We start from the raw sequence: 16,437 nt of genomic DNA, 5'->3' as shown, positions 1-16,437 counted from the left end.
GTCAGAGAGGGGTGAAACTCCATCATTCATTGGCAGAGCACTTGGTAACAGTCGGTCAACAATAGCATTTATTAAAATAATATCCCTGTTCAGACTTGCATACAAATACAACTTAAGTACAAACCGACAGTCCCTATCTCGTGCGTAACCCGGGGACTGCCTGTACTCACGCTACAGAAAAATGTAAAGTCACTGCATACAAGAGTTCTTGGCCAATATACAGGTGCTGGTCATAAAATTAGAATATCTTGACAAAGTTGATTTATTTCAGTAATTCCATTCAAAAAGTGAAACTTGTATATTATATTCATTCATTACACACAGACTGATGTATTTCAAATGTTTATTTCTTTTAATTTTGATGATTATAACTGACAACTAATGAAAGTCCCAAATTCAGTATCTCGGAAAATTAGAATATTGTGAAAAGGTTCAATATTGAAGACACCTGGTGCCACACTCTAATCAGCTAATTAACTCAAAACACCTGCAAAAGCCTTTAAATGGTCTCTCAGTCTAGTTCTGTAGGCTACACAATCATGGGGAAGACCGCTGACTTGACAGTTGTCCAAAAGACGACCATTGACACCTTGCACAAGGAGGGCAAGACACAAAAGGTCATTGCTAAAGAGGCTGGCTGTTCACAGAGCTCTGTGTCCAAGCACATTAATAGAGAGGCGAAGGGAAGGACAAGATGTGGTAGAAAAAAGTGTAAAAGCAATAGGGATAACCGCACCCTGGAGAGGATTGTGAAACAAAACCCATTCAAAACTGTGGGGGAGATTCACAAAGAGTGGACTGCAGCTGGAGTCAGTGCTTCAAGAACCACCACGCACAGACGTATGCAAGACATGGGTTTCAGCTGTCACATTCCTTGTGTCAAGCCACTCTTGAACAAGAGACAGCGTCAGAAGCGTCTCGTTTGGGCTAAAGACAAAAAGGACTGGTCTGCTGCTGAGTGGTCCAAAGTTATGTTCTCTGATGAAAGTAAATTTTGCATTTCCTTTGGAAATCAAGGTCCCAGAGTCTGGAGGAAGAGAGGAGAGGCACAGAATCCACATTGCTTGAGGTCCAGTGTAAAGTTTCCACAGTCAGTGATGGTTTGGGGTGCCATGTCATCTGCTGGTGTTGGTCCATTGTGTTTTCTGAGGTCCAAGGTCAACGCAGCCGTCTACCAGGAAGTTTTAGAGCACTTCATGCTTCCTGCTGCTGACAAACTTTATAAAGATGCAGATTTCATTTTCCAACAGGAACCTGCACACAGTGCCAAAGCTACCAGTACCTGGTTTAAGGACCATGGTATTTCTGTTCTTGATTGGCCAGCAAACTCACCTGACCTTAACCCCATAGAAAATCTATGGGGTATTGTGAAGAGGAAGATGCAATACGCCAGACCCAACAATTCAGAAGAGCTGAAGGCCACTATCAGAGCAACATGGGCTCTCATAACACCTGAGCAGTGCCACAGACTGATCGACTCCATGCCACGCCACATTGCTGCAGTAATCCAGGCCAAAGGAGCCCCAACTAAATATTGAGTGCTGTACATGCTCATACTTTTCATGTTCATACCTTTCAGTTGGCCAACATTTCTAAAAATCCTTTTTTTGCATTGGTCTTAATTGATATTCTAATTTTCTGTGCTTCTGAATTTGGGTCTTTCATTAGTTGTCAGTTATAATCATCAAAATGAAAAGAAATAAACATTTGAAATACATCAGTCTGTGTGTAATGAATGAATCTAATATACAAGTTTCACTTTTTGAATGGAATTACTGAAATAAATCAACTTTGTCATGATATTCTAATTTTATGACCAGCACCTGTACAGGACTATCACAGTGTGACATACTGAGATGCATCCATTTAACTGAACCAAAGAAAACAAGAAAACTGCACTTCATTTACTAAATTATTCACTCATTTAGGTCATGACCTGTGATCCCCCAGGCCTGCCTCACCTTTTTTTCAAGTAGTTCTGTTTTATAGGCATTGTGAACTTCAGTCATGATTTTAGCAAATCAGTTGTACTTTGTAATGACTCACCTTGTTACTAAATATACTTTTTAAAGAGTAAAAGTATTTGCATTTAAAAATACTTAAAAATAAAAAAAATACAATTTAATACATGATCTACTCAAGCACAGCATTGAATCTAAATGTAATTTATTTACTTTCTATGACTGCTTTCCACCACACATTGTGATGTGTCAGTACAAAGAAGCAGTAATTCATTTGTTTTACTATGTTAGTAGAAGCAGTGTTTTCTCAAGATGATACCAGAGTTTCTGTAACTTAATATTAAAATCTGTAATCGCACTGGGAACAGGATTTCCAGCCAGTGTCCTAGACAGTGAGGTGACGTTGGCCTCAGAATGAGTACTTTCTCAATCCATGGATGCAGTCTAGTTCAGCACAGTACTACACATTTCCATTGATTTACAATGTCAAAAATAATCTTGAGTATATCCAGCTTCTGAGTGTTACATACAAGCACCCGCCTCCATTGTCCAGATTGTTTTGGTATCATTGTCTTAAACCGTACAGAAGTTCTTTTGCACCTTTTAATCCTATAGCATTTGGATTCCTCAACAGCCCTTTTCAGATAGCATCACATCAAACATCACAGCTTAATAATCTTTTAAAAAGTGTATTTGACTACTTGCTCGTCATTTTATTGTGCTCAAGTTAAGAATAATCTGGCTTCTGTACTACAATTGAAAGATTATCCCCTGTTATTTAAAGTTAGAGTAAGTTTATTTTTCTGGGATAATCAAATTTATTATTAAATTGTTCCATATTATGCCATGGTCTATTAGTTCTTCTAGCAAATTGTGATCATGCTTAGTTACTGCAAGCCCTCCCGACGCGCTTTTTTTAATTGTACCTACTTCCATTCTTGCTCTCACCTGTTTTTTGAGGAATCACTTTTAATTTGTCATCTAAGAGTATTCGCATGCATTGCCACAATTGGTTCTATGCGCCCACTTTCATAGAAAGTGACCTTTATTGTCAATAGCAAGTTCAGATAATAAAAGATGCAATTCCACATTCATTAGTTGATAAACAAATGCAGCCAGAATACTTTAAATAAAATAAATTCAGCAAACTTAAGTTTTACTTTAAACTTAAATGTCTCTTATTGCACTCTAACTTATTCTCAGTGGGTGACATATCATTTGTGGATTTAAAGGTAGAAATTTGTTCTTGTGTGTTTCTAGTTGCACATGAAATGTTTTGATTGTTATTCTACACATTTTCAACTAACGTTAATGATGATTTCAGAGCTCCATCAGTGTTTTCTGCCCCATTTAAAATTTTGTATTGTTGATTGTTGTGGGGTTTGATAGATGCACAAAAATGGATTGATTAGAACTATAACAAACCAATTCACAATATTTTGACTATAACACTTCACTGGTTAGAAAGTGAGTGTGTAGTGTACCTTATGCAGTGTTTGATTTGCTTGAAAAAAAGTTATTTTTCTCTCCTTAGATTAATGTGACTACTGTGAGGGAAAGTTTGCCTAATGGAGATTTTTCAATAATGACAGAAATGTTAAAGAAGTTCCTCAACTTCATGTATCTTACAGTAAGTATTTTTACAATTTTTTTTTTTTCATGTTCAAAAATGCCTGCTTTTGATTGTGATTTAAATTAATTTTTCATGATAAACCAGCATTTTATGAAAAATTATAATATATTTGTTAGTGGAACTTTATTAAATTATGACTAAGTTGCAATAGCAAATGTAGAAAATGTATTTGTAGGTCTTAAAGCACTTAATAGTATAAAGCATCTAACTAATCATTAATCCAGAACAAGAGATGATAAATTACTTCAGTTTCTAGTCTGGCTGTGTTTATGTAATACTATTTTGTTTTGCAAAACTGATAGTGATGTAGTCTCTTCACATGTCAGTTGTAACTGTTTTGATCAGCAGGTATTTTTATAAATGCACATCATATTCTGTCTGCGTACAAGAAATTATGAATGTAAATGTTGAGAATGGCCATTCAGCCCAAAATTTCAATTTTAATTAAAAGTGTTAGTTCAAAATCCTACCAATGTCATACGGTGCATCCGGAAAGTATTCACAGCGCATCACTTTTTCCACATTTTGTTATGTTACAGCCTTATTCCAAAATGGATTAAATTCATTTTTTTCTACACACAACACCCCATAATGACAATGTGAAAAGAGGTTACTTATCACATGTACATAAGTATTCACAGCCTTTGCTCAATACTTTGTCGATGCACTTTTGGCAGCAATTATAGCCTCAAGTCTTTTTGAATATGATGCCACAAGCTTGGCACAACTATCCTTGGCCAGTTTGCCCATTCCTCTTTGCAGCACCTCTCAAGCTCCATCAGGTTGGATGGGAAGCGTCGGTGCACAGCCATTTTAAGATCTCTCCAGAGATGTTCAATCGGATTCAAGTCTGGGCTCTGGCTGGGCCACTCAAGGACATTCACAGAGTTGTCCTGGATTTACTCCTTTGATATCTTGGCTCTGTGCTTAGGGTCGTTGTCCTGCTGAAAAATGAACCGTCGCCCCAGTCTGAGGTCAAGAGCGCTCTGAAGCAGGTTTTCATCCAGGATATGTCTGTACATTGCTGCAGTCATCTTTCCCTTTATCCTGACTAGTTTCCCACTTTCTGCCGTTGAAAAACATCCCCACAGCATGATGCTGCCACCACCATGCTTCACTGTAGGGATGGTATTGGCTTGGTGATGAGTGGTGCCTGGTTTCCTCCAAATGTGACGTTTGGCATTCACACCAGAGTTCAATCTTTGTCTCATCAGACCAGAGAATTTTGTTTCTCATGGTCCGAGAGTGGCTTTTGTCTGGCCACTGTACAATACAGGCCTGATTGGTGGATTGCTGCAGAGATGGTTGTCCTTCTGGAAGGTTCTCCTCTCTCCACAGAGGAGCTCTGACAGAGTGACCATTGGGTTCTTGGTCACCTCCTTGACTAAGGCCCTTCTCCCCCGATCGCTCAGTTTAGATGGCCAGTCAGCTCTAGGAAGAGTCCTGGTGGTTTCGAACTTCTTCCACTTACGGATGATGGAGGCCACTGTGCTCATTGGGACCTTCAAAGCAGCAGAAATTTTTCTGTAACTTTCCCCAGATTTGTGCCTCGAGACAATCCTGTCTCAGAGGTCTACAGACAATTACTTTGACTTCATGCTTGGTTTGTGCTCTGACATGAACTGTGGGACCTTATATAGACGGGTGTGTACCTTTCCAAATCATGTCCAATCAACTGAATTTACCACAGGTGGACTCCAATTAAGCTGCAGATACATCTCATGGATGATCAGGGGAAACAGGATGCACCTGGGCTCGATTTTCAGCTTCATAGCAAAGGCTGTGAATACTTATGTACATGTGCTTTCTCATTTTTTTTTATTTTTAGTAAATTTGCAAAAACCTCAAGTAAACTTTTTTCACATTTTCATTATGGGGTGTTGTGTGTAGAATTTAAGGGGGAAAAATGAATTTAATCCATTTTGGAATAAGGCTGTAACATAAAATGGAAAAAGTGATGCGCTGTATGTACATTGCAATACTTAGTATCTTCCAAGAACATGATGTTTTCTGTGAAAAGAAATGCTTTAAAATATGTGAGAAATGTGCCCTTATTCATATTACATGTGAGTGCTCTTATTCTGGTTGAAAAAAATCATTTTTAAGTGGCTTTCCCCCACCACTAATTGTCATAATGTTAAATACTTCCTTATGGTCAACTCTTAATCTTTCTTTGCTTAATCTGAAAAAAAGTTGCAGCGACAAATTCCAAGAGTAGCCTCCACACATGCCAGATCTTTGTGATGATGCATGCATGCACGCACTGGCATCTCAGGTCAGGTTGGGGAGTATGCACTGGTACAGGTCCTTGCCGCACCCACCACATGGCAAAACATCTCTGGATCCTGTTTAGCCACCCCTCGGGCAGACACGTGGTCCAGTCTCACCCACTGGAAATTACCATCTGTTGGCCACAGCCAGGTATTATGTGGGTGTCCCCTTGGCCTGGTTCAGTTGTTTGGGCCCTCAACAATGATTATCCTGGAGGTCGCATCACCCTTGGGGGAATCATGCAACATGGCCCTAGTGCTGTAACTGACACTCACTCAAAAAGCAGGTAATGTGCTTCATTTGGAACTCCGTTAGCAACCGCTGGTTCAACACAAAGTCAAACCGAAGGAGTCCAGTCTTCGTCTTGGGTCACTGAATAGCATCCATGTCTCACAACCATATAGCAAACCAGGAAGCACCAGGACTCTAAAGACTTGGACCTTCATCCTTTTTGCAGAGATATCGGGAGCACCGCACAACCTTTCCAGTGACCTCATGACATCCCATGCTCTCTCAATCCATCTAGTGACTTTGTAGGAAGAGTCACCAGAGACCTGAATGTCTCTGCCAAGATAAGTAAGTCTCTCAACAAGGTTGACATTCTCTCTGCAGACAGACACACCACCAATGGCTTGTACCCAAAAGGTCATTAAAAGCCTTGGTTTTTATAAAGGACATTTGCAAGCCCTGACACTCAAGACTCCTTGCTCATTCAAGCAATGAACAGAGTAGAAGCAAGAACACACTCTTGACAAACCCCAGAATCAACTGAGAAAAATTCAGAGGTTCTGTCTCCACCCTGCATGGCACTCGCAGTACTAGTGAGCAGGCTGCCCATCATATCCAGCAACTTTGGGAAGTTCCCCTGAGGATGGGCCCACAGGGCATCTCAATCAACTGAGTTGAGCACTTTACACAAATCAACAAAGGCTGCAAAGAAATTCTGTGGCTATTCACATTTGCACTCGATGAGAACCCTCAGTGACAGGATGTGGTCAATGCTTCGGTCATTGGTGGGTAAGCAAGTGATACTATTGAGGATGACCCTAGCAAGAACTTTACCTGGCAACAAGAGTATTGTTATCTCCCTGTAGTTGATGCAATCCAGGCGATCATCCCTTTCCAGGCAGGAACGACAAGTCCCATTTTCTTAACAGTTGGGATGACTCGAATGGAAGCAAAGATTGCTTTCAATACAGGAAGGGCGACAGCCTTACCATCTGCTGGTTCACCATCTGTATATTCTCATTGAGATTGGGTGATTCACAGCTAATTGAAGGATCAGCCTTAAGAACTGTGGACCCTGAGATGTCCAACATCCTAGTCGGAGGGTAATTGTTAAAACAGCTGCTGAAAGTAGCCAGCCCAGCGCGTCACAACTGCAGCATCATCCATAAGGACTATTCTATCAACTGCCTTGACTGAAACTCTCCAAGGAACAGATTCAGATGTGCGCAATGCTTTGATTCCTATTTAAGCAGGACGTTGGTCACTAGACCATAGGTGGTGTGTCACTTGCTCACAGAATCCTCTAACGAACGCCTCCTTATCTGCCCTCAGAGCCCTGGCAGCCATCCTTCTTAGTTCCCAGTACAGACCGGAGTTGCCATCAAGCTGTGACTCCTCTCAATGAAATCCAGGGTGAGCTGCGAGATGAAACACCAACTTGTTGGACCACTGGCAACAACACAGCTGTCAGCAACATTCTGGGTCTTGTCACAGAAGTTCTCCCACATCACATTACGATCAGCAGTTGCACCAATCTCAGCAAATTCCTCACACACAGTGTGTGCAAACTCATTAGAAACAGTGTAATCTTGGATTCTGGCCAGGTCCAGCCTCATTCTCCTAGTAGGTGGTTGCCTACTGGACCTAAGGTCGAACTTCGTAGTTGCAAGAAGAAATCTGTGGTCAGAATTCACAAACTGGGTAGTTCTGTAGAAGCCTCCAGTGTCTACCCACGAGGATGTGATCAGTCTCCTTCACTGCATCACCAGTATTGGAGTACCAAGTCCGGTGATGTGGCTCAGGGCACTGGAACCTGGATCCAGCAATCCACAGCCTCTGACCTTTTGCAAAGTCAAGGAACATGGAGGTACTTTCACCATGGTCTCCAGACCCATACTGACACAGTCCTCATAGCCAGCCTTGTGGCCAGTGGTCACATTTTATTCACCCATGACCAGAGAAGTATCACCTCTCAGGCACCCATCAACCACAGAGCAAAGTTGCAAATAAAATGTCTCCCTCACGGAGACATCACTCACTATGGTTGGAGCATACACTTAGACAACAGACAAGGCACCCAGTAAGTTCCTTAATCTGAGTCTCATAATAAGTGCATTGAAAGGAGCAATATCGGACATCATTGGAATGAGCAGATCTGCCATAGCATCAGCTATTCCCTTAGTATGACCGCAATCAGACTAATAAAAGGTGTACCCAACCTACAGAGATCTAGCTAGTCCCAGGTCTGCGCACCTCAGAGAGTGCCACCACTGAAATGTAGCGTTTAAAAAACTCCTCCAGCAGCAGAGGAAGATGATCATCATGCCGGAGAGAGAAGACGTTCCACAAGCCTTCCTGGATGAGCTAGATCAAATTGGGACCAGAGTGCTGTCTTGCAGCGGGTGACACCTTAGCGCCACACCAGTTCCAATCCACGACAGGCCTTAACCCCATTGGCTCTCCCAACAGTTTTGACCCATCAAGGGAATGAGGCTCCCAAAGGACCCCCCAATCCCATTCATGATATGAGCAGCCTTACTACGGGCGGATGCAGCAGAACTACTCCCAAATAGAACAGAAAGGAGTCCTGTCTGCCATTTCGGTGCTGCATGAAGTTTTTGCAGTGGGGGTAGAGTGCCAATCCTCCAATCAACCCCCAATATTTCCCTGCAATATGGACGACCACTTGCAGGGCAAGGTGCACTTTAGTGGCATCTGCACATATAATTTTTCTACAGTACCATTGTCATTAAACAGATGGCTGATGTTTGGTTTAGTTGCACAATTTTCAAAATACGAAGGATCAGAAAATATTTTATGTATTTAAGAATGTGTCTCATGATAAAGAAGTTAAAGTTAGAAAAATGTGCTTATTGGGAATTCTTTTTTTACACTAGAATCCCCACAAAAATTGTTTCCTTTGATCACCTTATTTTTCCGAACGCATATTTGGTGTTTGGGGAAAGTAGGCTTTTCAGGGATAATGAAAATTTTTGCAGGTTTTGTGAGTTCTAGTGTACCGTTCATGTTCAAACGGTTCATCCAGACACAAAAGTCACAGATTATGCTTAAAAAATAGAGGTTGGCAGCTGCTTGAATTTGAATACTGCTTATACTGCACTGGGCAAAATTTCAATGTTTTGAAAGTAGTTACAGTGGTACCTCGGTATACATCCTTAATCCATTCCAGATCCTTGGACTTATACCAAACAGGACGTATACCAAATTTTTTCCATAAGAAATAAAGGGAAAATGATTAATCCGTTCCCATGAAAAAAAATCCTATTGTAATTGGCGTATTATACATTAATGGAGTTGTATAAAATAATTTAAACACTGCTTAATACTAAAATACATAAATACAAAACCAATTAGGTGAAATAAATGAAAATTTAACCTCAATTTACTTTAATAACGTCTTTGTTTTTCACAATCGTAGATACCGTCATTCTCGGCATACGCATATGCATGCCACCTTCATACTTTTCAACAATCAATTCAAATTTACGCGAAAAACACAAAATCACATGAAAATTCACACAATTTTAGCGCGGGTTGTTCACTGAACGCTAGCAACTGGCGTTCTGACGCTCATGGACAGTCGTGGCTTTGTCTCGAGAGAGGTAAACAAGGGTAGTGTTCTCTAGATTGAAGTAGCGACACGCTCAGAATAACATTTCAAATGCTGTTTATTTTGAACCCTGTTTAACCAACTCCTCATATAGTGTGCCTTCTAAACCACACCACTCCCTCCAGCAGTCATATGTTTCAAAAGACGCAGACCATAGCAATCAACACCCAAACATAAAGCAATGGACAAAAGCATCATTGAACAATCATATACAACAGGTAGCACGTGGATTATTCACTAAATGCTAATAACTGCCGTACTGACGATCATGGGCAGTCGTGGCTTGTGGCTTTGTCTCAAGAGAGAGGGAGTTAAACGAGGGTAGCATGAGAGTCGTATTCCAAACAAGGGTTGTTATACCAAGCAAAGTTCTTCATGTCCAAACAGGATGTATACCAAGTTGGATACAAAGGTATCACTGTATTTTTTTAAGTGAAGAGCTGGCTGCAGTTCTTAGCACAATATTTAGGAAATAGTGCAAAGATCAAACCGCAACTAGTACAACCCATATCATTATCTCATACACCAATCAACCTCAACATTAAAACAATGTGACAAGTGAAATGAAATAATATTGATGGTCTAATTTCAGTGGAACCTATCAAGTGGTGGGATCCACTGTGTATTGAGCAACAAGTGAACAGGCAGTTCTTGATGGTGATGTATTGGAACAGAACAAATGGGCAAGCATATAGATCTGAGTGAATTTAAAAGGGCCAAATTGTGCTGCCTGGATGAATGGGTCAGAGCATCGCCAAAACAGCAGGTCTTATGGACCAGTGACAGAGTTATCAGTGCCCAGGGCTCATTGATATGCATGGACAGCAAAAGCCCCACAGAAGAGCTAATGAAAAGCTTGATGCTAGCCATGGAGAGGCTTTGAAACACCCAATGCATCACAACTTGCTGTGAATGGGACTGGGTTACCGCAGACTGGTCAGAGTGCCCATGCTTACCCCTGTCCGTTGCTGAAGAGCGTTTAATAGGCATGTGTGGAAGCTATTCTAGAAATTTTGTCTCTGCAACATTTTTTCAGATTGAACAAAGTAAGATTAAGAGTTGACAATAAGGAAGTATTTAATATTATGAGAATTAGTGGTGGGGGAAAGGCACCTAAAAGTGATTTTTATTTCAACCAGAATAAGCACACACATGTAGTATCAATAAGGGCACATTTTTCACATATTTGAAAGCATTTCTTTATGCAGAAAACATTGTGTACTTGGAAGATACTAAGCATTGCAAGTATCAAGTCTGGACCTTGGAGCTATGGAAGAAGGTGACTTGGTCTGTTAAGTCGTGCTTTCTTTTAGATCATGTGAACGGCCAGGTGTGTGTACATCATTAACTTTGGAAAGGAATGGCAGCAGGATGCACTATTGAAAGAAGGCGAGCTTGCGGAGGTGGTGTGATGTTCTTGGCAATGTCCTCCTGAGAAACCTTGAGTCCTGGCATTCGTGTTGATGTTACCTTGACACAAATATAATACCACCTAAAGATTGCTACAGACCACATTGCAACCCTTTATGGAAATGGTATTCCCTGATGCCAGCTGCCTTTTTCAGCAAGGATAATGTATCCCACCAAACAGCAAAAAATTTTTAGGAATGGTTTGAAGAGCGTGACAAAGATTGCAAGGTGTTGACTTGGCTTCCAGATTCCCCAGATCTCATAAAGAATCTGTGGGAGTTGTACAGGAAAAAATCTGATCTATGGAGGCCTCACCACTCAACTTGCAGGACTTTAAGGATCTCCTGCTAACGTACTGGTACCAGATACACCTGGACACCTTTAGAGGTCTTCTGGAGTCCATGCCTTGATAGGATAGAGCTATCTTGGTGACACAAGGGGCAGCTACACAGTATTATGCAGGTGGTTTTAATGTTGGAGCAGATCTATATATAAATCTTTTTTGAGAATTCTGTATTTTTCTTGTTAATTCAAACATTGCCCAACAAAGACATATTAAAACATTGTGTCATGTATCAAAACATTGTATCATGCTCATGAACATAAAACCAAGGAACATATATCATTTTGAAATCTGAGCATTGTTAAACCCTTAGGTTTCATGATAGAATAATTTACTTTTATCACTGTGCCACACCTTTAGTCCTTTGGTTAAGTTGCATTTGACTGACTTGGGATTTAGGATAGTCAAATGAACATTGCAGTTTATGCTCATTCTTCTTAGTTAAAATGAGCAGGCTCCCTCCCATTGGTACTAACTTTCATGATCTACCCCGTTGCATCATGTCAGTCAAGCTATATGGTATACAGTGATCACTTTTTGATCACGGGGATTGCGTTCGAAAATCCGCAAAGTAAAAACCATATGTTCATATGGTGGTTTTTATCTACAAGGTGTATTTTAAGCCCTTATAAACTCTCCCACACTCTTATAAACATTTCCCGCACAGTTATACAGCATAGACCCTTTGTATTCTCTTAGGTATTAGGTAAGATTCGTTGAAATTATGTATGTGAACATACTGTTTATAGACAGTAAAACCTAAATATTAAAGATATTGAGAATCTCCGATATCACATATGTTACAGCCATTACGACAGACAGGCCACCAGCAATAAATACGTACAATGCAAGAAAAATTGTATACAGTAATGTGTGTACAGTGACACTAAACGTACGTACATGTACTAAGTACTGTAAGTAGAAAATTAATTACGGTTACCAACAATGACATGACGATTTGTCTGACAACAATGAGTTTAATTTTACAGCACAACAAAGGAGAGCTTTACAGCTCTTCTAAAGGAGTCTCTTCAGGCGACTGCGTAGCACCGCCGTTGTTCTTCTTCCGGCAGTCTTCAATCCAAATCCCTAAAGCAGATTCCATCCGGACTACTGCTTTATTACATCCACTTACAACTCATTTTGCACCCTGGTTAAAGGAAACAGTGGCCGTAAATCTTATATTCTTTTCCTCCTTTTTAAATGAAAAGAATCATGGACTGATTGATGCTGTTATGGCATCCTGCAATGGTGAAACTGTTCCCTTCCTTCCACATTATCAAAACTTTTACCTTTTCGGCAATCGTTAGCATCTTCCTTTGGTGTTTGGGCGCAACCCATAAAGCAGGAGCAGATTGTTTTGGAGATTTAACGAAGGGCTTGACTATGCACAAATATAAACACAAAAGAGCACAAAAGTTAACTTGACACAGCAAAACACGTTGATACTGAATGAGTGAGATGAGACTTCCTGACTAACACACTGGAATCGAATTCGGCGCTCCGTCACTGAGCCAATCAGCACACAGGAACTTAACTGCGTGCTCTGATTGGATAGCTTCTCAGCCATCTTGTCAATAGTATCCCTTGTATGAAATCAACTGGGCAAACCAACTGAGGAAGCATGTACAGGAAGTAAAAAGACACATTGTCCACAGAACCCGCGAAGCAGCGAAAACTCTGAGTTATATGTTTAGATATGCTTACATATAAAATCTGCGATAGAGTGAAGCCGCGAAAGTCAAAGCGCGATATAGCGAGGGATTACTGTATACTTATTTTTAAATATACTGTATATTCTTTTTAATTTAATAATGGTACTCAGTTATGTCAAGGTCGTTTTTCATCAGAAGCAAAATGTATTAACATTATTTTAGCTTGCTTTGGTAAGATTTGTTTTATTCTTTTTCTGCAGTGTGCTGTTGGAACAACAGGACAGAAGTCAATCTCCCGAGTGATTGATTATTTGGAACACTGTTAAAGAGAACTTAAAACTTTTTTTGGATTATGCAGAAGTTGATTTTCTTGATACAGAAGCGCAATGAGGAGCCAGGCCAGTATACACAGAGACAAGATCATCTGCATCACATTTGCATCACAGAACACACCATTTTGTGCAGATTTGGCACTCTGGTGGTCTTAGTTGTATTTAGTTGTTTTTGTTTTGTTTCTTTCCCCCTTCCGTTTGGCAAGTACAACGGTCTGCAATTAAGAGAAACCTGTCTAAGACTTAAATTTCAGCATTATCAATTGCAGCAGTGTTTGTCATAATCATCAGAAACTGTCAGTGGTATATAAATGATTAGTGTCTGCATTTCTTTTACATTTAGAGCATCTAGAATCAGTTGTTTTGTTCACTTTTTTGTACTTCCTAAACCTCTACAGAAACAACACATGATGTTAATTGAATTAGTATTTTCAAAAGGTTGTAAGTTGCATCTTCCCATTGCTGCACAGAATGAGTTTGAACTGGACTTCTTAAAATTAAATATTTGCTGAAAAATGTGATATTGAAAGGTGTTAACTGAAGTGGGTATACCAAATAGAATATAGAAGCTGATTGTGTTGAGAGACAAATAGCTTCTTGAAATGTTACTCTACATATGTGTGTTTTAATTTTCACTTAAGTGCCTGACTACCCCTTGTTTTTATATATTTTTTTTTATGGTACCTTGCAGTTAGTCAAGGACAGAAAACGTTTGCCATAGTTAATAGGCTGAAAGAAAAAGATGCAGCCATATTGTACCAAAGCCATTCATTCTGGATTGTATTTTTCTTCCCCATAAATAGGACGGATCTAATTGTCTTTGTATATGTTTCAGATTGCAGGTCAATTATGCAACTAGTAATTTAAAATAAATATTGAAATTATAAGGTTACAATAAACTGATTTTTTTTTTTTTAATGAGTAAAATTTCAGAGGCATCATACTGTGATTTGGATAAATCAGGGTTCAGCCTTGCTAGTGTTATGGTTTGATTTATGAACACAACCCTGAGGAAGAGTAGTCTCCGTAGTTAATTTGTCCACTTTACAGCAATAAAACTTGAGTGTTATTATGTTAATCTTTCAATAAAAATTTAAGGAAAAATATTGAAAGAAATATTTTAATTGTTTAAGGATCAAATATATTGTCAGTCTTTTATTTTGTAGCGCCCAGAGTAAAACTAAATGTAATGTAAATATCTTTTAAAATTTTAAAGTGGTCTCTGGAATGCAGACTGTTGTATGATCCCTTAAACAAGAGTTTTTTTTCCAGACTCTTCTAGATTAAGCCCGTTTCTTTATTTTTATCGATAGCAGCACAGTTGTTGTTTATCCTGCAATGTGTTTATCAAGTAGAATGAAACAAAAAAACAGTTTTTAGATCTACAAATTAAAGCACTTGAATCAGGAATATTTATTATGGCTTAATTAGATCCTAGAAACACACATTTGTCATGTTTTATTTAGCTTTATCCATTTTCATTTACAGTAGTAAATCTGATTCCCAGTTTTAGATATTACAACTTTAATGTTTGGTTGATCTTGATATTGCGCGGTTTTAATCTGTTACGCAATATCATCAAAGTTTGTGATTCCATTTATTACCCTAAAGCTAGTACATTAAATTTAACAAATTGGTTTGCTTATGCTTGCATTTCCATTGGAAAAACATCAAGTCATTTCTTATTGTTTTAAATAGAAATTAAAGTTCTTAGTGTGCTTGTTTACTATGTATTGTAAAGCTGGGTCCAGAATTGATTAAGTCACTAGCTGGTCAAGTCAGCTGTTAAATCTTGGGTCTAAGGAAATAGGATTGTAGAGATTATGTACCAGAATTATTTTAATTTTCTATTTTATTGACCTATACCATTATGAGTGGTCATGGACTGGATTTGTGTGTGTGTGTGTGTTTCTCCCCCCCTCTCCTTTCCCTCCTTTTCCTCATTTTTGAGGAGTGGAGAAGGGTCGGGATAGCGGGTTTACTAATATATGTGGCGCAAGGGGATATGGCTTTTGTGGATTTTGCTTACCCAACCCTCACCCACACCCCCACAAAATAATTCCTGTACAATTTAAACCTGCATTGTTTCACCAATGCAGAAATATAAATAATTATTGTTCAAGGTTTTTGTGACTTTTACATGCTGGTTCTAAATAGAAATCTTTGTAAGCTATTAAGCCTCTTGTATTCAATCTGTGCGAACATGCTTGAAAGAAAAAATCTTGCAGCCAAGATCAGTTCATAATTTTGTTTGTTGTAAAATTGAAATGAATCTTTGACTGCAGTGTATACAGGGGGCTTGAATATGAATGACTTATTAAAAAATAAATACATGTAAATAGTTTTGTAAATATTGACTATTGGAAATTAGAATCGTAGACTACTTTTCTGAATCCAATCCTATTTTTATTTTATACAGTATTTCTCAGTTGTGCTCTTTGAAGTTTTAAAAAAAAAAAAAAACCCTCAGCTGCAGGAAAAATCCAAGTTTGTACCAGTTTCAGAAAATGTCTTTGGTTACTTGTAAATAATTTTAACTCAAATAAAATTGCTACTTTCAGTACATCAGCTGTTTCAAAGCCATTTATTGTTTTATCTCTATGCATATTATCTCTGTGTAGGTTAAAGTATCTCAAACCCAGCTAAATAATTTTGAACATAAGGTAAAGACACCTGTCTTGAAAGTCTGTTTTGAAATGTTCGCTGTTAAATCTGAGTATGCAGTTTGTGTTGCTTTTTGTGTTCAATATATCACCCAAAGAGGGGAAGGATATAAATACAGTGTACAGTACTGTAAAATGGGAATGCTATGAAATAGTGCCTTTAGTAGTTTAAATTTCTTAAGAAATGAAGTAGAAGGTTCTTCCAGAGGGTCTTAAAGTGGAGAAGGACAAACAAATTGTGATTGCATTCACTACACTGTTGGCACGCAGACTCATTCCGATAAACAGGCAGAACCCAAACTCTCCTCTT

The 16,437-nt window shown here is 39.0% G+C and overlaps 1 protein-coding gene across 1 annotated transcript in view; it reads left to right on the top strand.

The window, feature by feature from the left end:
* waplb (WAPL cohesin release factor b) overlaps nt 1–16,029 on the top strand; it is a 229,923-nt gene extending 213,894 nt beyond the window's left edge. The window contains exons 19-20 of the mRNA XM_039769232.1: nt 3,496–3,591; nt 13,393–16,029. Coding sequence (XP_039625166.1) covers nt 3,496–3,591; nt 13,393–13,458 — 162 coding nt within the window. The 3' untranslated portion in view covers nt 13,459–16,029. The remainder of the gene's footprint in view (nt 1–3,495; nt 3,592–13,392) is intronic.
* Nucleotides 16,030–16,437: the final 408 nt, after the last annotated feature.

Source organism: Polypterus senegalus, chromosome 1, assembly GCF_016835505.1.
Source record: "Polypterus senegalus isolate Bchr_013 chromosome 1, ASM1683550v1, whole genome shotgun sequence".
NCBI lineage: Eukaryota > Metazoa > Chordata > Cladistia > Polypteriformes > Polypteridae > Polypterus > Polypterus senegalus.
The sequence above is the reverse complement of the archived record's forward strand: the minus strand, read 5'-3'. Positions and strand labels throughout refer to the sequence as shown.